The sequence below is a fragment of the Lacerta agilis genome, chromosome 14 (genome assembly GCF_009819535.1).
Source record: "Lacerta agilis isolate rLacAgi1 chromosome 14, rLacAgi1.pri, whole genome shotgun sequence".
Classification (NCBI taxonomy): Eukaryota; Metazoa; Chordata; class Lepidosauria; order Squamata; family Lacertidae; genus Lacerta; species Lacerta agilis.
This window is the reverse complement of record NC_046325.1, coordinates 12,287,456-12,307,927: the sequence shown is the minus strand read 5'-3', so window position 1 is coordinate 12,307,927 and position 20,472 is coordinate 12,287,456. Positions and strand designations below refer to the sequence as shown.

Below are 20,472 nucleotides of genomic sequence, written 5' to 3'. Positions count from 1 at the left end.
AGTTCAGTGGGGCAGTTGGAAAATATAAGATTTGGGAACTAGTGGTGTACAGGCAGGGATGGGCAAAACTCCATTTTGAGATCTCTCAGTTCTTCATTTTTCTGCTCTTAAGTTTAGTTTTCCACATTTCCACATCAGTCTGTGGGAGAGTAGAGGTTGGTTGTTTTGGGGGTTTATTTTTTAAGTCTTTATAAAAATTCATTAGCATTTCTTTGCAAATTCCTCTTAATATACAAATGTACCCACTGGCCCCAAAAGGGTTAGCCACATCTGCTTTGTAGTCATCCCTTTTCTTTTCTTTTTTTAAAGTAATTTTTATTGATTTATCTGTTTACAAATCCAAAATTTTTTACAATAACTTTACAAATCTGAATAAAAAGAGAAAAAGGGAAAATAGAAAAAATTCGCAACATACAATTTAAACCATGGACTTCCCTTCTTTCATATTATGTCTTCCTTATATCTTACATCTATATTTCGCACATATAAATTCATTTACACACATTTAATTCTTCCCTCTACATCATATTCACTTATTTTTCTAAATTCATTCCTAATTATATATCTTCACATATAACTTAATTTCACCTTCTGACTTTAATTTATTGTACCTTCTTCATTTATTTGGTGTGCCATGAGTTATTTAAAATATTCACATCTTACATACCTTGTCTAAGTAATCAATAAACTTTCCCCATTCCTTTCTAAGCGTTTCATCCCCCTGTTGTCTGACTCTCATTGTCATTCTTGCAATTTCCATATATTCAGTGACTTTCAGTTGCCATTGCTGCACAGTTGGTATTGTCTTTTGTTTCCAGACCTGTGCCAGCAGTAGTCTCGCCGCTGTTGTGGCATATAAAAAAAAACCTTTGATCCGGTTTCTTAATCTCTGGTCCTACCATTCCAAGAAGGAATGCCTCTGGAAATTTTTTAAAGGTGTATTTAAATATTGTCTTTAGTTCATTATAGATATTTTCCCAAAATTGTTTTACTAAATCGCATGTCCACCATAAATGGAAAAATTCCCCGTCCTTCACCTCACATTTCCAACAATATTTACTTCCTGTTTTATATAATTTCCTTAATTTAATTGGAGTGAGGTGCCAACGGTACATCATTTTATACAAGTTCTCCTTCAATGATGTGCACGCCGTAAATTTCAAACTGGTGTTCCAAAGTCTTGTCCATTTAGCAAATTCAATATTATGGCCGATGTCCATAGCCCACCTTATCATCACAGTCTTAACCTCCTCGTCTTTCAGAGTTCATTCTAGCAAGTAGTCGTAAGCCTTAGATAATATTTTTGTATTGTTTTGAACGACCTCCTTTTCTAACCATGACTTTTCTTGTTTAAAACCTTTCATTTTTTAATCCTTTACAAAGACACTATTCAACTGATGGTATTCTAGCCAACTTGTTACCCTTCCTCTAATTTCTTCATATGGCTTAATTGTTTGTATATTACATTCCATTTCTATTAGTTCTCTATATGTTAACCAGTTCGCTTCCTATTAGGTTTTTTAATTGTAAAAGCCTCTTGTGGTGATACCCAACCTGGCGTCTTCCCCTCAAACCAATCTTTATATCGACTCCACACCTGGTACAGAGGCTTCCAAATTGTGTGATTTAAAAAACCTTTATGTACTTCTACCTTGTTGTACCATAGGTAGGCGTGCCACCCAAATCTATTTTCCACCCCCTCCAGATCTAACAAATCCATATTTTTTAATCTAAACCATTCTCCCAGCCAATCAATGCACGCCGCATCATAATATATCTTGAGGTCGGGTAACGAAAAACCACCTCTTGTCTTTTTATCTGTTAATAATCTAAATGCAATTCTCGGCTTCCTCCCTTGCCAAACAAATTTTGAAATAATCTTCTGCCACTCTCTGAAATACTTCTGATTGGTAATGATAGGTATATTTTGGTAAAGAAAAAGTATTTTCGGTAGGATTGACATCTTGATAGCAGCTATCCTTCCCAGAAAAGATAGATTCAATCTTCCCCAGATTTCCAGCTTGTTTTTAATTTCCTTCCAGAGTACTTCATAATTATCTTTGAACAAATTTACATTTTTTGTTGATAACCAAATGCCTAAATATTTTATCTTTTTTACAATCTCAATTTCAGTTTCTCTTTGGATTTGATCAAGTTGTTGCAGATTTAATTTTTTTACCATCATTTTTGTTTTACTCTTGTTTATTTTTAACCCTGCCAATGCTCCAAATTCCGTAATTCCCTTCAAAGTCTCTCCAATACATAGATGTGGTTCCTCGATTGTAATAGCAATATTGTAGCCTTATTGCAGACCTTTCCGTTAACCTTGGGTTCTTTGTTGCACCCGGGGGGGTGAGGGAGGAAGGAGTCAAAAAAAGACACTGAGGATTTGAAATAGAGAAAGAGTTTTTATTCCTGTCATTTAGAATGGCAGGAAGGCACCCGCGTGATAATTCACAGCGAACTGCCCCGAGCATCAGTTGCATACAGTTTATATAATCTTCAAACCCCTCATTCCCCCTCCCCAGGAATCTGCTTCTTGCACGTCACACCATTAGTACCATCCTTGAAAATTCCTGTTCTTACAATCTTATCTTTAGGCCAAAAGGTCACTTAGGTTGAGTTCGTTCCTGGTGCCTGCCTGTCTCCTTGAGTGGGCCCCTCTTGATCTATTCCTTTCCTGGCTTAATATGCCAGTAAGGAATGCACTACTAATCAAGGTTCATATCTATCAGAAAAGGTTTCATCTAAACAGGTTACAGAAAAGCTTTTACTTAAAGGGTTTCAGCCTTGAGTTCATTATTGGGTGAAAGTTCCTGTCTCGCACTCTTATCTCAAAGTGGGGGTTAAGCAGCCCCTGGCTGCCCCTGGTACCTCCCGCCTTTCCCTCCAACCGGCAGGACCATCCATTAAAGAATTATCCTGTCTCTGGCTATCTGGCAACTCTCACATCCCTCGGCCAGGAATTCCTGTGCCATCCAGGGAAAGGGGCGCTCCAGTGAAGGGGCGCTTTTCACTGATTAATGATATGCCAGAGAGGTATGCACTAAGAGCAAGTAACACAAAGACAGAGCTTACAGAAAAAGCAAAATATTATACCAATAACATAGAAATATTAAAAAGGCCATGCAAATAGTATCAAATAAAAGGGGCTACAGACAAAAGCCAAAGTTTTACAAACTCAGGTAAAGTCTAAATACCATTTATAGTGAGGCTAGGAATGCTACACATCAGTAGAAGCTACATGTCAAATAAAAGAACTTAAAAAGCATGAGAGAGAGAGACAAAGAATCTCAGTTTAAAAGACTTAAAAGGGAGAAAGAAGGAAGGAAGGTAAAAAAGGGGACTTAAGAGAGACTTACATAGAGAAAGGAAAGTCAATTAAAAGGACTTAATTGCATAGGGAACAAGGTAAAAGGGGAACTTACATCAGGCTTTCCAGGAGGCTTTCAATATATAATCACAGAATAGAATCATAGGGTTGGAAAAGACCACAAGGGCCATCCAGTCCAACCCCCTGCCAAGCAGGAAACACCATCAAAGCATGCCTAACAAATGGCTATCAAGTCTCTGCTTAAAAACCTCCAAAGAAGGAGTCTCTCCTTGGTAGCAAATTAAAAGACTGTCTTTCAGAAGAAGAAGCTACCTGTATTCAGGGAGAAGGGTCTCTTTCTTTTCCAGAAAAGGAAGATTTTCAGCCCAGAAATCCAGTTCAAAATTAAAAGCTCTCTCTCTCTCTCTCTGTTCAGAGACTGTCCTTCAGAGAAAACCAAATGCGCGGCTCTGAGCCACTAAAAAAAAAACCTGACTTTCAGTTCAGCGAAAGTTGAAAGCTCTAGCCAAAAAGAATGCCATGCAGTACCAGGAGAAAGAGATAAGGGGAGGAAGCCCCCTCCCTTAGCTGCCCGCTTCTGGATTAACAGTATGTCAGTAAAGAATGCATTAGCAGACAAGCTCTTAGCTAAAAACTCCCCCCCCCCAACTTATACAGAGAGAGAGAAAGCTAACCAAGAAAGCTTGGTTACAAACAGACTTATAAACTTATAAACTAGAGAATTAAAACTCTCCCTCTTCAATATCATCGGCAAAAGCTTTAACTTTGCACTCTCTGCCTCCGTATCTTATACCTTTTATTTTGTCATCCCTTTTCTTCGGGGGACCCAGATAAGTATATAGAAAAAGAAAAAGAAGAGTTTGGATTTGATATCCCGCTTTATCACAACCCGAAGGAGTCTCAAAGCGGCTAACATTCTCCTTTCCCTTCCTTTCCCTTCCTCCCCCACAACAAACACTCTGTAAGTTGAGTGGGGCTGAGAGACATCAGAGAAGTGTGACTAGCCCAAGGTCACCCAGCAGCTGCATGTGGAGGAGTGGAGGTACGAACCCGGTTCACCAGATTACAAGTCTACCGCTCTTAACCACTACACCACACTGGCATGCCCAACACACTACCCCTGTGATCTTCAAAACCTAAAAAGGTGCTGGCACTGTATTTCCCATAGGCCATTATGCCATATTGCGGTCTACCCTCTTGTTCTTAAGGGATATCTGATGGCAAGGATGAGTGCATAAGACCGAATCAACAACATAGTGGCCAGACATGATTTAACTTTTTTAAAAAAAAATGAATGCAAGGACATATGCTGAGACACAGGTTTTTATTTGTAACTGATATTATTACTCATGCCCGTCATCAGCCAAATTACTGTTCTTACCCTATAGTGCACTGGTCGAAGCAAAAGTGAGATTTAGCAAGGCTGAACTGTCAAAAATCTGAAATATCCTTGCATACACAGACCTTTCAGCTGTCCTTTTCAGGCCATAAGGAAATCTATAGGCCTCAGGCTTCTCCTTTGACACTTCCTACAGTGGAGAGGTTTCATAAACCATCACCTGGGTTTGATCTTGTCTTTGCCTTTGTTTCTCAACATGGGGTAGCTGCGTACGAGTGTTTGTGTCTGTAGCCTCTGGTCACGCCATAGCGCGACTGTCACAATGCATCCGCAGCCGCTGGCCAGCCTGGGGAAAGAGTGGATGCATAATGAAAGCTGCCTCACTGAATCGACGTTGGTGAACTGGTGTCTCACAGGTTTGATTGGTTTTTTTATTTGAACTGGGCTCTATGTCACAAGTGTTCCTTGAGGACACCCTCAGGCGAATTCATGCCAAAGGTTTGTGCCTATGGCAGCCGAGTTGTTTCGGGTGTGGACTTTCCAGCTGTCTTCTCACAAGCTCAACCTGTTGTGTACATACTAACTGCTACACAACACATGGAATTCAGTCTGTTTGGGTTTGTAACACATCTTCACAACTGTGAGATTTGTTGATAGCCGACATCCATATGCACCTGCTCAAGATAGATAGATAGATAGATAGATAGATAGATAGATAGATAGATATATTGTTGTTGTTCAGTCATTCAGTCGTGTCCAACTCTTCATGACCCCATGGACCAGAGCATGCCAGGCACGCCTATCCTTCACTGCCTCTCGCAGTTTGACCAAACTCATGTTACTTTTCTTTACAGCATTGGACTTTCCTTTCGCTTCCAGGCATATCCGCAACTGAGCGTCCTTTCGGCTTCGGCCCAGCCGCTTCATCAGCTCTGAATCTACTTGTACTTGTCCTCCGCTCTTCCCCAGTAGCATGTTGGACGCCTTCCGACCTGAGGGGCTCATCTTCCAGCGTCATAACTTTTATATGCCTGTTGTCTTTGTCCATGGAGTTTTCTTGGCAGGGATACTGGAGTGGGATGCCATTTCCTCCTCCAAGTGGATCACGTTTGGTCCATACTCTCCACTATGACCTGTCCATCTTGACCTGTCCATAGCTTCCCTGAGTAATTCAAGCCCCTTCGCCACGACAAGGCAGTGATCCATGAAGGGGTATACACATACACACACACACACACACACACACACACACTTCTCTTCTTCTCTTTCCATGGTTCATTTTGCATATCATAAATCCCTGTATATTTTACATAAACTAAACCAGTCAGTATTCCATTATTACATCCATCAAAACTTATTTACACTGCTGAATTTATCTTAATGCTTCCAGCGTTTTCAAGTGTACACAATTTTCCCCCATATATTCAATAAACATTTTCCAATCTTCTTTAAATGAATGTTCTTCTTGTTCTCTTACTCTATATGTTAATTCTGCAAGCTGCACATATTCCATCAGCTTAAGTTGCCATTCTTCTTTAATTGGGCCCTCACTCGTTTTCCATTTTGGGGGCTAATAAAACACAGGCTGCAGTAGTGGCAGACATATATAATCTTTTTTGACACCTGGGAATTTCCGTCTGAATTATCCCCAACAAAAAGAACTCTGGTTTTGTTTTTGTTTTGTTTTGTTTTTTGAAAAGTACTTTAAAACATTTTTTTCAGTTCATTATGGATTATTCCCCAATAATCTTTTACGCTTTTACAGGTCCACCACATATGAAAGAATGTTCCCTCGACCTCATTGCATACCCAGCACTTATCTGATTCAGTCTTATACGTTTTAGCAAGCCTACTCCAAGTTCAGTACCATCTGTAAATCATTTTCAAGTAGTTATCCTCACCTGCCCAAGCTTTATGTCGGCCATCCAAGCCCCTGCAGTCTGGCTGAGGATGACTACTTGGGGGACAGGAATACTAAGCAATAATTTCATAGAAAAGCTGGGTTGGGGGGGTCAGATGCTGAAGCTCTGGGCTAGAAAAAAAGTCACTCTCTGGAATGTAATCCCACAGAAGAAAAATGAGCAGGTTTCTTCATATTTGAGAACCGCTTTCATAAATGCTTTAGCTACTCTCCTAGTTAATAATACCACTTTTTAAAAAGCCTCCCCCCACACCATATGCCTTTCTACACCTAAATATTTGGTTTTGATCTTATGTAACAAATTTATAGAAAAGTAAAGGGTATCATGATGCCCTTTTTGCGATGCTCAAGGCTAGTGATACAAGCTGCATTCCACCGATTCAGCCCTGGATTATGCAAAACTGAAGACATTGGACCAGTATTTTCATGGCTGATTAAGAATGTGGTTCCTGTTCCTCTTCATAAGGAAATGAATTCAAAACTCTCCCCCCCCCCTTCAATATGCTTTTCCCCACCAAAATGAAAGAGAGGTTGGTGCAAGCTACATTCCACTGATTTGGCCTTAAATTATGCAAAACTGAAGGCCAGGATTTCCTTGCAGCATTTTGCTCATCTTAGTATTGCACCACCTCTGCCTGGGGTCTATATAACAGCTGCCCAGACTAGGTGAGACCATCAGAGAGGCACCTGGCTCAGCTGACAACCACATTGGTCCACCCAGAAGAACAGCATCGCAAGGTAAGAGCTTGTGGAAGTGATCTACGTGTCTTTGGTGAGGGTTTTTTTTCAAAGGCCATGAGGGAGATGGATGAAAGGTTCATGAACAAGGACTTGTGGTGACGGTGCCTGGTGCCCACTGGAATTGATAGGGCGGGAGGCCAACAGTTGATGGAGCCACAGCCAATGGCAGGCAGAGCCACTCACTGATTGGTTGTAAATAAGAAAGTAGGAAGATGAGGATTGGCTGGGGGGCAGGCTGAGGTTGGTGGGGCAGTTCCTATTTGCCCTAATGCAGTGATGGCCAAACGTGGCCCTCCAGCTGTTTTGGGACTACAACTCCCATCATCCCTAGCTAACAGGACCAGTGGTCAGGGATGATGGGAATTGTAGTCTCAAAACAGCTGGAGGGCCAAGAATGGCTATCACTGCCCTAATGGGTCAGTCTCCACTGATTTGTGGGAAACAACAATGTAATAATTCTGTCACTAAGCAGATAAGGGCTCATCCATGCTTCCTTTTATGCTGTGTTTCCAGGCACAGGATTGGTCTTTCCAAGTCTGTGTCTGAGCAGAGTTTTGTTTTGTTTTTTTAATCCCATAGTTTTCCCTGGGAAAACTCACATTTTACCGCTTATTCAGAGCAAACAGCAATTGAGCTTTCCACAGACTGCCATTTGCTCCGATTCAGTGGTAAAACTTTGGTTTTCCCGTGGAAAGAGCTGGGACAAAAAAAAAAAGCCCTGCTCAGACACAGACTTGGAAAACTTGAACCTTTGCCAAGAAAGCATGGAGTAAGTGCAGGTGAGCCCTAAGTTCACAGATCAGACAGAAAAAGAAGATCAGACAGAGAGGAACATTGGCACAAAAGCTGAACAGAAAACCTGCATGGACTCATTTGTGTGCAGATCAAAATTTGATTTCCAGTTAACAGGTAGACTGAATAACCACCAGGGGGCGTATGTAGGGCAGGGAGAGAAAATGGATTTAAAGGCAAATGTGTCAGATTCTCACTTTCCGGGAAAAAAAAATGCAAACTGAAACACAGCTCTCCTTCAAAATTCAAACTTGTCCTTATTTTATGATGCAGTTCTGCAACCAAATAGTGCTTCCAAAAAATGAATTATACAGGGGGAAATGGCTTGCAAAAAATGTGTACATTACTCAAAACTGCATACAAAGCGGTGTTTATGAACAGAAATTTGCGCTAAAATGTAATGAATTTTCATGAGCATTTTTTTTAAAAAAAGTAAGATCACAAAATGTTCCTAATTGAAGCTGATGAAGTTCACTTTAAATCAATGCCAATATACCCTTTCATAACACTGACAACTATTTGAAACTTTAGTTTCTCCCTTCTTTCTCTAACCTTCCCAGTTCTTGGAAGCTCAAATAAAGGAAAATTGCAATCCTTCCTTCCTCCTCCCCTCCCTTCCATTGTATGTATGGCAATCAGTGAATGCAACTTTGATTTTACTGTGCTGTACGTTCATCTCCCTCAAAGGTCAACCAGAAGATGGGACTCTTCACCTACTTCAGTCTTTGCCTTATTGGAATCCTAGTCTCCAGTCCTTTCCAGGAAGGTGAGCAATTTTATAAATACCTGAGGCTTACCCAGAAATTGCCGTTGGATTGAGCAGTAATTATTGTCCATGTCATGTTTTCAAAGGATGGTAGGCCAGCAAAGGATATTAGAACAGAGCAGAAGGATGTTTTAAATTAGGCCGTAATTTATTGATTTTGAAGTTATCCATCCTTTCTCAATGGAGTCATATTTCAGAACCCAGATCCAGAGTGGTGGATCCATTCACTTCTATGGGATATTTTAGTGCACATTATTTTCATTCAGGTGAAATTCCTGGCGAATCCCATTAAAATGACTGCATAACAAAGGATGAGAAAGACATAAGAACATAAGAAGAGGAGGCTGCTGGATCAAGCCAGAAGCCTATCTAGTCCAGCATCCTGTTCTCATGATGACCACCTTGTGGGAAACCTACAAGAAGTAACCTAGCACAATAGCACTCTTCCCTCCTGTGTTTTCCAGCAGCTAGTGTTCAGAAGCATTACTGCCTCCAGTTGCGTAGGCAGAGCATAGCCATTGATAGCCTTTCCTCCATGAAACCCAAGAGAGTTGCTACCAGTGTAACTTAGGGGCAGCAGCCTGTGTCTAGGGCTGATGGGATCTGGAGTCTAAGGCCATAGGTCCTATTAAATAGTGGGTGGACATAGCAGACGACACAGTGATTCTCCAAGCAGCTCTGTTTATTCTCAGGCTGGAACAGAAGTGAGCTGAAGGGCTCAGCAGCCTGCTTATATGGAACTCAGCTACAAAGCAACAGTAACAACTTTCTGTAGTTACCCAATCCCTGAACGTCACTTTCAATCCCTCATTTGCATGTGCGGACCTGAGTGAAAACTGCAGCAGAATAAACTATATACACACACCCCTAGTGGCCTAGGGTGAGAACTTCAATATATAACAGGTCCCATCAGCCCTGGGGTAGCCAATACTGGTCTGCAATAGATACCAATGGCCTAACTCATTATAAGGCAGATTTCTATGTACAATTATTTGTGTCCTCTCCAGCAAACCCAAGAGGCATCCCTCCTTGTCCCAAAATGCCACCTGTGCGTTTCTTTAAATGTTAAGAAGTCTGTTTGTTCATGAATAGACCTGCTTCTGGCTAGGGATGCCAGCTTCCTGTTTAGAAAGGAAGGCAGAGCTGCCTACTCCTGAGCACACATAAATGCCCTATTTTGCAGGGCAGAAATGTTTTTTATAAATTAATAAATAAATAACACATACGGTGTAGACAGAAGTGGGATTTCAGAGAGCACATTAAAGACATGTCTTCTCACTGCTTTGCCTTCTTGGGGCATCTCCCCCCCCCCCATCCTTTCTCCATACAGCTGAGGCCGACACCTGCGCCAGGGAGTGGCTGCAAAACCAGGGCAACTGCTATGCGTATTTTGATAATAAATTGAGCTGGCAAGAGGCTGAGGTAAGAAGAGATTCTTGCTGTCAATGTGGGGGTGCTACAGTGCAGGGGTGGTGAAACACAGGCCAGGAGACTAAATCTTGCCCATTTGATCTAGCCTCAAGGATCTCTCTAGTCCACATCTAAATCTAGCCTCAAGGATCTCTCTAGTCCACATCTCCTCCCCAGTCACACACCCTCTTCCCTGAGTGTTTTGCTGGGCTGGAATGTGTCCTTGAACGGCAAGGATGCTTCTTGGATAGGGGATAGAAGGGTGAGTGGAAACTAGCCTTCAATACAAATTTACGTTCATTATTCTGCCCACTTTTGCCTGTGGTCCTGCTTACCATTAGCATGAGGTTGCCCCAGTTGTGGAGGAAGGGGGCAGGAGTGCCCTGCCCCAGGTGCAACCTCTGAGGGGGGTGACAAGAAGGCACCCCATGGGGGACTCGCCCTGCCACCATCCGTGCGGCAGCCGCAAGCAGAGGATCCCACCGCCGTACATATGGTACATGTGCGGTACATACGGTGCAGTGCATACGCCAGCGGGTGGTTTGCCCCAACGCCCCACACCAGGTGCCAGTTCTCCTTCCTTCGCCCCTGGGTTGTCCAGAAGGGAATGGGGTCCTCAGGCTGAAAGGGGTTCCCTACCTTATTATGGGTTTCTCATCAGATTTCCATAAGTAAGATTATCAATGTGAGTTGCCTTGAGGCAGCATGTGGCCAGCATCTCAGTCTCCACGGTTGTTCATGTTCTGGTGATATGTCTCCTTGGGCACCTAGAAGGCTAGGTGACAGTCAGAAAGGACAACACCATTCTTAATAGTCGGATATGACAATTGGGGACAAAACCTCCCTGCTTCTTCTCCGTCCTCAGATTGAGTGCCAGAGCTATGGCCGTGGGGCCCATCTTGCCTCTGTCCTCACCAAAGCAGAGACTCTCTTGGTGGCCGAGCACATCTCCACTTACCAGCAAGAAATAAGCAATGTCTGGATTGGGCTCCACGATGTCCGTCAGGTGAGCTTCTCTCATGTGCTTCATTCCTGGCTACCATCAATACTGAGTAGTGACTCTATAGCAATTCCATCCCATCTTTATCCCAATAATCTTCCAGACAGAGTCATACATACACCACTTTGTTATTTTCCATGAGAGTCCTTCTCTTCTCTATCATGGTTGACATTAGCTCCCCACAGGCCAGCCTCTCCAAATCATCTCTGTATTGGGCTCCTCACACTTCCCTTATCTCATGATCTGTTCTGTCTCCTTCCTGCAGTCCAAGGAATAGAATAGGGCTCCATTTCTGGTTATCATAACTGAGCAGTGGCTCCTTAGCAATACCGTTCCACTCTTACCTCAACAATCTGCCAGATTTAATCCCATATGCTGTTTCTCCATTATTTTCTATGGGTGTCCTCTTCTACTGTCAGCATCACAGCTGGCAACAGCTCCCCATTGGACAACCTTTCCAGTTCATTTTGCATTGGTGTCATTCCAATGGTATCTTCCTTTTTCTGGGCCCATCATTCCCTTCATCGCACGATCTGTTATGTCTCATTTCTACAGACCAGGAGATGGAGGTGGGCTGATGAATCCACCTACAACTACAAAGCCTGGATGAAACATCAGCCAGACAACTACCGCAATGCTGAACATTGTGTGGAGCTGAGAAGAACCACAGGTAAGCAAACCATTTGCGCATTTTCCTGATGGAGAGGACCTCCTTTTGTCTTGTCCTCAATCTTCCAACATCCAGCTTCATTGGACGGCCCAGGTATTAAAGGCCTTAACAGTTTGAGTCCTCCTTTAATGAAGCTGGATGTTGGAAGATCGAGGACAGACAAAAGGAGGTCCTCTTCACAGAGAACATGGTTAAACTATGGGATTCACCCCCCGAAAAGGCAGTGGTGGCCAGAAGCTTGGGTGACTTTAAAAGAAGATTGGGCAAATTTATGGAGGATGAGGCTATCAATGATGACTATGTTCCCACCTCTGCTGAATACCAGTTGCGAGGAATTGTTGGGGAAAGATGCTGTAGTACTCAGGTCCTGCTTTCAAGCTTCCCACTGTGAGAAGAATGCTGGACCAGATGGGCCTTTGGCCTGATTCAGCAGGGATCTTCTTGGCTTTAGCTGATTCTCCATCACTTTCCCATGGTTGTATCCGACACTAAATCATACTCAAAATAGACTTAAACTATTCATCACTGAAGTCTGCTGGTTTCAATAGATCTACTTTGCACAGGCATAGGCAAACTCGACTCTCCAGATGTTTTGGGACTACAACTCCCATCATCCCTAGCTAACAGGACCAGTGGTCAGGGATGATGGGAGTTGCAGTCCTAAAACATCTGGAGGGCCGAGTTTGCCTATGCCTGGCTTTGCATATAACTTGGTCAGATACTACCTGGCATTTTTGTTAGTTCTGTAGACCAGACCAGCTATGCTCCACCTACATCATTTCCCAATATGCCATGAGCCAGAAGACTCAGGCTAATCCATATGGTTTAAGTTACAGGTGGGTAGCCGTGTTGGTCTGCCATAGTCGAAGCAAAATAGAAAATTCTTTCCAGTAGCACCTTAGAGACCAACTGAGTTTGTTCTTGGTATGAGCTTTCGTGTGCATGCACACTTCTTCATATGGTTTAGTTGCATGTGATTATCATAATTTATCATTCTTTCCCTAGAAATGGTAGTTGCAAACCAAATTCCAGGCTACGTATTCCTCCCCCCCCCCCACACACACACACATTTTTCCTGTAAGAAACTATTAGGCCCAGATTGGAGGGGCGGGCGGAGATCACTACTCTTGTTAAATGTGCCTCCTAACATCTGAACCTTAGCATGAGTTCTATTGGGGGGGGGGGTCTTTAAAAAAAAAAGTTTTTCAAGCTATGAGAATTAAAGCTTTTGTTTTTAAAAAAATGAAAGCTGAATCCTGAGAAATTGACAACATCCTCCAGACCGTACTCACTGGAGCAAGAAGTAGTAAATTTTTGTTCTATCTTTTTGCATTTTAGGTTTTAAGGAGTGGAATGACGCTCAGTGCAAGAAACTCAATGCCTACATCTGCAAACATGAACTGTAAAGAAGACTGTGGTTCCCAAACTGTGCCTGTCGGGATGCTGGCTTGGTGGATTTCTCTCTGATCGCATTAACCCCTCTCCCATCCCTCAAAGTGAAAGACCATCTCTCCCATTCATCCCATCTCTGAAGAGCAACCTCTTTGATCTCTCTCTTTGGCATTTTTCTGTGCGTGCAGCACATAGTGGTCTTAATAAACTCTCTTTTATGCATATATTTTCTGGTGCGTTTCTGTCCCTCTCAGTTGACCTAACCTGCTCCAGGATGGTCAGATAATAAGTGCATGGGAAGCCGGTTTATACAGAGTCTGACCACTGGTCCATCTAGCTCAGCATTGCTCATACTGAATGACAGAAGCTCTCCAGGGTTATTCAGACAGGGCACATTCCTGGTTCTACATGAAGATGCCAGGGATTGAACCTGGAACCTTCTGCATGCAAAGCATATGTTCTGCCACTGAGCTATGGCCCTTTTGCATAGAGGGATCACATGGGCTTTCTTTTGCATATTATTATTATTATTATTATTATTATTATTATTATTATTATTATTAATGTTTTAAGCATTTTACATCAAAAACATCAACCTGCTTATTACTGAACAGCAAGTTACTCAACCCACCTACTCTTGGATTGGACAATATGGGCTGGGTGGGAAGGTGTGTGGTGTTATAGAATGACAGTTTTATTTTAAGTTGTTGTTGTTGTTGTTATTATTATTATTATTATTATTATTATTATTATTATTATTATTATTATTATTTACTGAATTTATATACCATCCTACACCCGGAAGTCTCAGGGCGGTTCACAGAACAAAATCAAGATATAAAACCACAAAATATACAATCAAAATAAAAACAACAACCCTATAACCTGTCTACACACACACGCCCGCCCCCCCCCAAAAAAACAACCCACATTTTAAAAGGGCATAGTGTTCCTGGCGTTTCTGCATTTACATGTTGAACCCCAGAACCAACCTTTCATATGGGTTACTCTCATTGTTAATGGGGAGACAGAAACTCTTGCCCATCTGTTGCCAAACATGTAGAGATCTTGTTGTAACCCCACTGCTGAAGAGATTCAAGATTGCCCAGAGAAAGACCTGTGGAAACTTGATTGTTTCCATACTGAGGGCCGCTCATCTCAAACTCCCTAAGATTTGGGAAAGTTTGTTGCTGGTTGGTCCCAATCCTTTCCTAATGATCCCTAATATGAAATGACATATTGAAGAGAAAGGGGACACACACACACACACACACACACACACACACACACCCCAAAAAGTGCACGACAGATCTCCAGCAAAAATTTCTACTCTGAACTTAGCCATTCAAGCAGAGATTTTAGAAAGCAGACCAGGCTTGATCTTACAATGTGACAATACCACTGCAGCGCCAGCCATAGTAGGCAGTTCTGAGCCAGATAGACCAATGGTCTTACTTGCTGTAAGGCAGCTTCCTATGTAACACTCTCTGCAAGAGCAGATCAGGAAGCAGCTATCCACTGAGTTATCCAATCTCTGGGAAAGGCTGATCCAGCCCTACACTAACTAACAAGTGTCCAATCTCTCAGCATTACCTTGATCCTGTGTACCTGAGATGCTACTGACTGAACCTGGGACCTTGGGCATGCAAGGCCATTTCCAGAATGACTAGCTGTGTGATATTGGGACGGTCAAGCAGGTCTGAATACAGAATTTAACACCAGGGGCAATAGAAATCTTGTGACATCTGGCTGAAGGGTTAGTACATTGTCACAACACTCTTGTCTCCCCTGTACTGCAGCAGTTATTATGTGCTCCTGGCAAGAGCTTGATGAGACCTCTGTGGTCAAAATGATGGACCTGGTGGTAATGGCAGTGGGAACTAAGGTTGCATTGTGGAGTGGATGAGATGTTACATGTGTGTCTGTGTTTGTAACTTCACACGTTTCTGCAGGTATACTTAAAGCTGGTCATATGGTGTATGTGAGATGCAGAGTGCGAGTTCCTGTATTCGGAGTAAGCAAGCTCTGTCTCACTAACTCTCAGCTATACAGCTGCAAATAGAATGTTCTAAATGTGCTGTGAAGTGCAATATACAAATGTGACACTAGATGGCGAAAGTGAGCTATGCCAAAGTCAATGCATTTTTCAAAAAGTTTTTTTTTTTCAAAAAAGCATTTTCACCACATTTTTAATAGGTGTGTAGATCCCACCTAAGATGTAATAAGTTATATCTGCTCTGTTTGAAGGAACTCTGTTCCCTGTGGGGTCTGCTAATTGCTAGTTAAGGGCTTTCCCCTATTGTGTTTCTGTTTTTGGTCAATAGTTATCAATGTATGCCAATGTATGTCGGGAAGTTTCATACTGTGTTCTGTGTTAGAAACAAGAGTGAGGGTCACATAACCTGATATCTTAACACAACGCAAGCAAGACCGACGCCTTGTTCCATCAAAATGAACCAAAGAAAAACCAGGTCAAGTGATCTCTCATTATAGTCACCCATGAGAAATGGGTTATTCACTTTAATGTCATTGCACTGCCTGGAGCCAAGAGCATAACCAACAGAGGTGATCACAACAGCATTTCAGAGACCAGTCCTGGATAAGGACTGAGAGTGAGTTGATAGATGTCATCTTTTGAAGGAAGAGCTTCTTGGCATAACAAAGGATGAACTGTAGAGGTGGTAACATTGCTGGATCTTCCTCTGACTCCCTTGACTCCATGGGGATATGCTTTGATCCATCTAACCTAACCATCCCCTAGAATGACAATATACCTTCTTCTACATCTCATGTTTGCAGATGTAGGCTTTATGTTTCTTGCAAACAGCATCAATCCATCTCTTATACCCTGCAGTGGAAAAAGAGAATCCAAGCTCCATTCTTATCCGTTCTCCGTTTCAAGCATTTTCAAAGTATCTCAAGGTACAGTCATTGTTCTTTTTATCTGCATATACCTGTGTTTGTTATGGCACCAGGGATGGGCCAGGAATCTGTCAGCTATAGTCCCGGGATATTTGTGGGGTTCCTTCCTAATTTAGGAGGCAATTTCTGAAATTTACATCTTGCCATGAGTCTATTTGTTCTGCTCTAACAAACCCATTTTGAAAATTCCCTGGCTTGTTTTAGAAGATAATGACATGGTATAGTCTGGTTAGCTCATGAGCAAATGAGGATGAGGATTTACCTGCCTTTTACCCTAAAGTGCCAGGGTGGGTTTCAACAATTAAAGCACAATGTTAGAAACAGTTTAAAACAACTCACAATCACAGAAACAAGGTGGGTCTTAAAAATATACATCTCATGTTTCAAAAGGCAGAGTAAAGAGCTATGTATTTACTTTGTACTGCTTTGTGCCAGATCTAACCATCGGTCTAACCCAAAGCTGTGGCCCTCAGGATGTTGTTCTGCTCCAAATCCCATCAACCTCAGGATGGGCAATGGTCAGGGATGATGGGGGTTGTAGTCCAACATGATCAGGAGGGTTGCAAGTTCCCCACACCTGATCCAAGCCAGCTTTCTGAGTTGCATCCAATTAAGTTCCACTTAATGGATCCAAGTGTATTTACCTGTCTGAATACCACACATATATGGGAGGGCACGATAAACTTGAATGTGTGTTTGGGGTTGAGGTGCATGCTTTGCAAGAGACCTCTACAAATATGTGTGTGTTTGTGTGTGTGTGTGTGTGTGAGAGAGAGAGAGAGAGAGAGAGAGAGAGAGAGAGAGAGAAGAGAGAGCTGAAAAATCATGCCCCCCCCCCAAAAAAAAAATCTAAAAATGAGACCATTAGATAAAGGAGGGTGAATATTTCATAAAATCACACAATTTTAGCACTCAATGGAACTTAGGTGTCATCTACTTCAATCCCCCTCTTCAGTACAGGAATCTGCAGCATCCTTGACAGAACTCTGTCCAGCCTCTGCTTAAATGCATCGGCCAAAGTGACCCTTCCCACAAGGGAGGCTGCTGCCCCACTGTTTGCCCCCCTCCTTTATTTGGCTCAGCCCAATCCTTTCTGTTCTATTTATGTCTCACCGTAGCAGTACACCTCAAGGCTTAACAACTTCCCATCCGTGGGAGGACAGTAACATGCCCACCTGTGGAAGCCCTCAAAGCCACACAGTACTCGGAATTCCAGAGGTTGTTGGGCTCCCCTCGCATCCAGTTGTTGTAGTTGTAGGAGGACTCATCGGACCACCTCCAGTTCCCATTCTGCAATGACACGGGAGATAAAAGGAGCCCTGATTGATCGGGAGAAAAGTGACATCACGCTCAGCATTCTGTTTCTGACGGGGGACAGCTTTCAACACGGGAACACAGGAAGCCGCCTTACACTGAGTCAGACCATAAGTCTGTCTGGCTCAGTATTGTCTGCTGCATCCTTAACTGCTCATTCCATAGGATCGCCCACTTAGTGGCATATAAATCCTATTTTTTAAAAAATACAAATGTATTTCATCTCAAAATATGCATTATAAAACAGTTTGATATCAACTTTTGATCCCAAGATTGTATTAGAATATTCAGGACATATGGCAGCCAACAGATAATGGATGGATGGCGGCTAATGGATTGAGGTTGAATCTTGACAAGACAGAAGTACTCTTTTGGGGGGGACAGGGGGCAGGCGAGTGTGGAGGAGTCCCTAGTCCTGAATGGGGTAACTGTGCCGCCTGTGTCTAGGGCAGCTGTCTACCAGCTCCATCTGGTACGCAGGCTGAGACCCTACCTGCCCACAGACTGTTTCACCAGAGTGGTGCATGCTCTAGTTATCTCCCACTTGGACTACTGCAACGCGCTCTGTGTGGGGCTACCTTTGAAGGTGACTCAGAAACTGCAATTAATCCAGAATGCGGCAGCTAGACTGGTAACTGGGAGCGGCCACCAAGACCATATAACACCGTTCCTGAGAGATCTGCATTGGCTCCCAGTATGTTTCCAAGCACAATTCAAAGTGTTGGTGCTGACCTTTAAAGCGCTAAATGGCCTCGGTCCTGTATAACTGAAGGAGCGTCTCCACCTCCATCGTTCAGCCCAGACACTGAAGTCCAGTGCTGAGGGCCTTCTGGTGGTTCCCTCACTGCGAGAAGTGAGGTTACAGGGAACCAGGCAGAGGGCCTTCTCGGTAGTGGCACCCTAACTGTGGAACGCCCTCCCATCAGATGTCAAGGCAATAAGCAACTATCTGACTTTTAGAAGACATCTGGAGGCAGCCCTGTTTAGGGATTTTTTTTTAAGTCTAATGCTTTATTGTGTTTTTAATATTTGGTTAGGAGCTGCCCAGAGTGGCTGGGGAAACCCAGTCAGATGGGCAGGGTATAAATTAATTAATTTTTTTTTATTATTATCATCATCATCATCATCATCATCATCATCATCATCATCTAACTTCTGATCCTTGGATCAGGCCAGTTCTTCTCAGAAATTGCAAATATTGTGTTCTTTCAGCAGCCATGAATTGATGGTAGATGGAACAGGGTAGCCCAGTTGGCTAGAGTGTGGTGCTGATAACGCCAAGGTTGCAGGTTCGACCCCCGTATGGGTCAGCTGCATATTTCCTGCATTGCAAGGAGATGGACTAGATGATCCTCAGGGTCCCTTCCCAACTCTTTCATTCTATGGTTCTATGACTGATGGATCAATAAACTCAGGAGGCTAAATGCTTACCTGGTGAGTATCATGGAGTCCAATCCAAACGTCAACCCCTGTTTCTTTCTTGTCAGTGGAGATATGTTTGGATACCATCAGAGTTTCTGCCCTGACAAGAATGGATGCGAGGTGGGTCCCACGACCGTAACTCTGACACTCAATCTGGAGAAGGGGCAAATGCACAAGAACTTCCATCATTCAACTGGACATTCTCTGCAACCTGTTAATGGATTGTGAGTCTTACCTCAGCTTCATGCCAACTCAACTTGTTGTGGAAAAACCCATAACAGTTGCCCTGGTACTGCAGCCATCCCCTGGGGCAGCGATCCGCTTCAACGGCTTGCCAATGGGGGGGGGGAGAGATTATGAAAGAGATGAAGAGCAAAGTCATCACAGATAAACTAGTTGTAGAGTTGCATGTTATAACGCAGGGTAAGTCAACGTTTTGTTGTCTGTAACAAAATGGCCACTGTGGGTTGTGTGACCTAAAACAAAATGCCAGCTGTGAGAGTGTAGCTCGACACAAAATGGCTGCTCTGGATTGCGATGTAACTCAAAAAGCCTGTCATGGAGAATATGGCACAACATAAAATGGCATGTGGGGAGTGTAACCCGGAATGGCGGCTGTGGTGTACTACAAATGGCAGCTATAGGGTTTGGCGTAACACAAAACGCCATCTGTGTTGATGTGGCTGCCACCTGTAAAAGTACAAAAGAAGAAACAGGAACAAAAAATGGTGCGGGCATACTCCACTTCACCCCATCGTGTGCATTTTTACCCAAATATTTCCTGGCACTTTTCATGGATGCCATAGGAAGTTCTTCTGTGCACATTATCACCTGTAGGTACTAGCTTGGTGGCCCTTGTTTTAATGTACTAGTGGGTTCATCTCTAACTGGTCTCCTAAAGCTTTTAGAAATTGCTAGGCAGGTTAAACTGACTCTCCAGGGTGAGATATGTCAGTATATTCAGTTTTCAAACATTATTCCTGAAGTCTATCACTCTTTATTTGGCAGCCTTTGCCACCCTAGAACGGTCTTTGGCTGCATTCGCCTGGCAGTTTATTTCATTTCCCCGATGTTTCCCTAGCTGTACATTTCTGCATTTTAAGTGAGCAACATTCCCCAAGTCTGAATGCACCCTATAGGACAGAGAGTGGTACTATAACTCAATAAGGACTCACCTCTCATGAAGAAGCCAAGCAAACATAGGCTGACACAGGCCAAACGCCCCATCTTTCTTCTTCACCTAAGAAGAAATCATGAGGTATTGTTGCATGACGAAAACATTGAGTTAGCAAGACCACTTGTGAAATGTGGGTCTTGAAAGGAGAAATTTCCTTGTCGTAAGTTAACAGTGTTTGGCTCACACTGCTGCAGGGTGTATTTATCATCCACCAGGGCCAGACCGGGGCATTTGGCTGCCTGAGGCAAAGGACAAAACGGCCCCCCCATTTC

General features: G+C 43.0%; 2 protein-coding genes across 2 annotated transcripts; one reads left to right on the top strand and one right to left on the bottom strand.

Moving 5' to 3' along the window:
* Positions 1-7,200: 7,200 nt before the first annotated feature.
* Positions 7,201-13,563, top strand: LOC117058443 (C-type lectin BfL-2-like). Its single transcript, XM_033169609.1, has 6 exons — positions 7,201-7,332; positions 8,815-8,893; positions 10,224-10,315; positions 11,169-11,309; positions 11,859-11,973; positions 13,312-13,563. The coding sequence occupies exons 2-6, from the start codon at positions 8,827-8,829 to the stop codon at positions 13,377-13,379; spliced, it is 483 nt and encodes a 160-aa protein (XP_033025500.1). The 5' UTR covers positions 7,201-7,332; positions 8,815-8,826; the 3' UTR covers positions 13,380-13,563.
* Positions 13,564-16,145: 2,582 nt separating this feature from the next.
* On the bottom strand, positions 16,146-20,250 carry LOC117057472 (C-type lectin-like). Its single transcript, XM_033168320.1, has 5 exons — positions 20,199-20,250; positions 19,259-19,353; positions 19,033-19,176; positions 17,463-17,577; positions 16,146-16,213 (listed from the first exon to the last, which is right to left on the bottom strand). Exons 1-5 carry the CDS (start codon positions 20,248-20,250, stop codon positions 16,146-16,148), a joined length of 474 nt encoding a protein of 157 aa, XP_033024211.1.
* Positions 20,251-20,472: the final 222 nt, after the last annotated feature.

Coding starts and splice junctions, on each gene's coding strand:
- LOC117058443 (XM_033169609.1), top strand. CDS start 8,827: ATGGGACTCTTCACCTACTTCAGTCTTTGCCTTATTGGAATCCTAGTC. Junction 11,310..11,858: donor GGCTCCACGATGTCCGTCAG/GTGAGCTTCTCT, acceptor TCATTTCTACAG/ACCAGGAGATGGAGGTGGGC. Junction 11,974..13,311: donor GGAGCTGAGAAGAACCACAG/GTAAGCAAACCA, acceptor TTTGCATTTTAG/GTTTTAAGGAGTGGAATGAC.
- LOC117057472 (XM_033168320.1), bottom strand. CDS start 20,250: ATGGGGCGTTTGGCCTGTGTCAGCCTATGTTTGCTTGGCTTCTTCATG. Junction 19,354..20,198: donor GCTTGGCTTCTTCATGAGAG/GTGAGTCCTTAT, acceptor CCCATTGGCAAG/CCGTTGAAGCGGATCGCTGC. Junction 17,578..19,032: donor GACTCCATGATACTCACCAG/GTAAGCATTTAG, acceptor GTGTCATTGCAG/AATGGGAACTGGAGGTGGTC.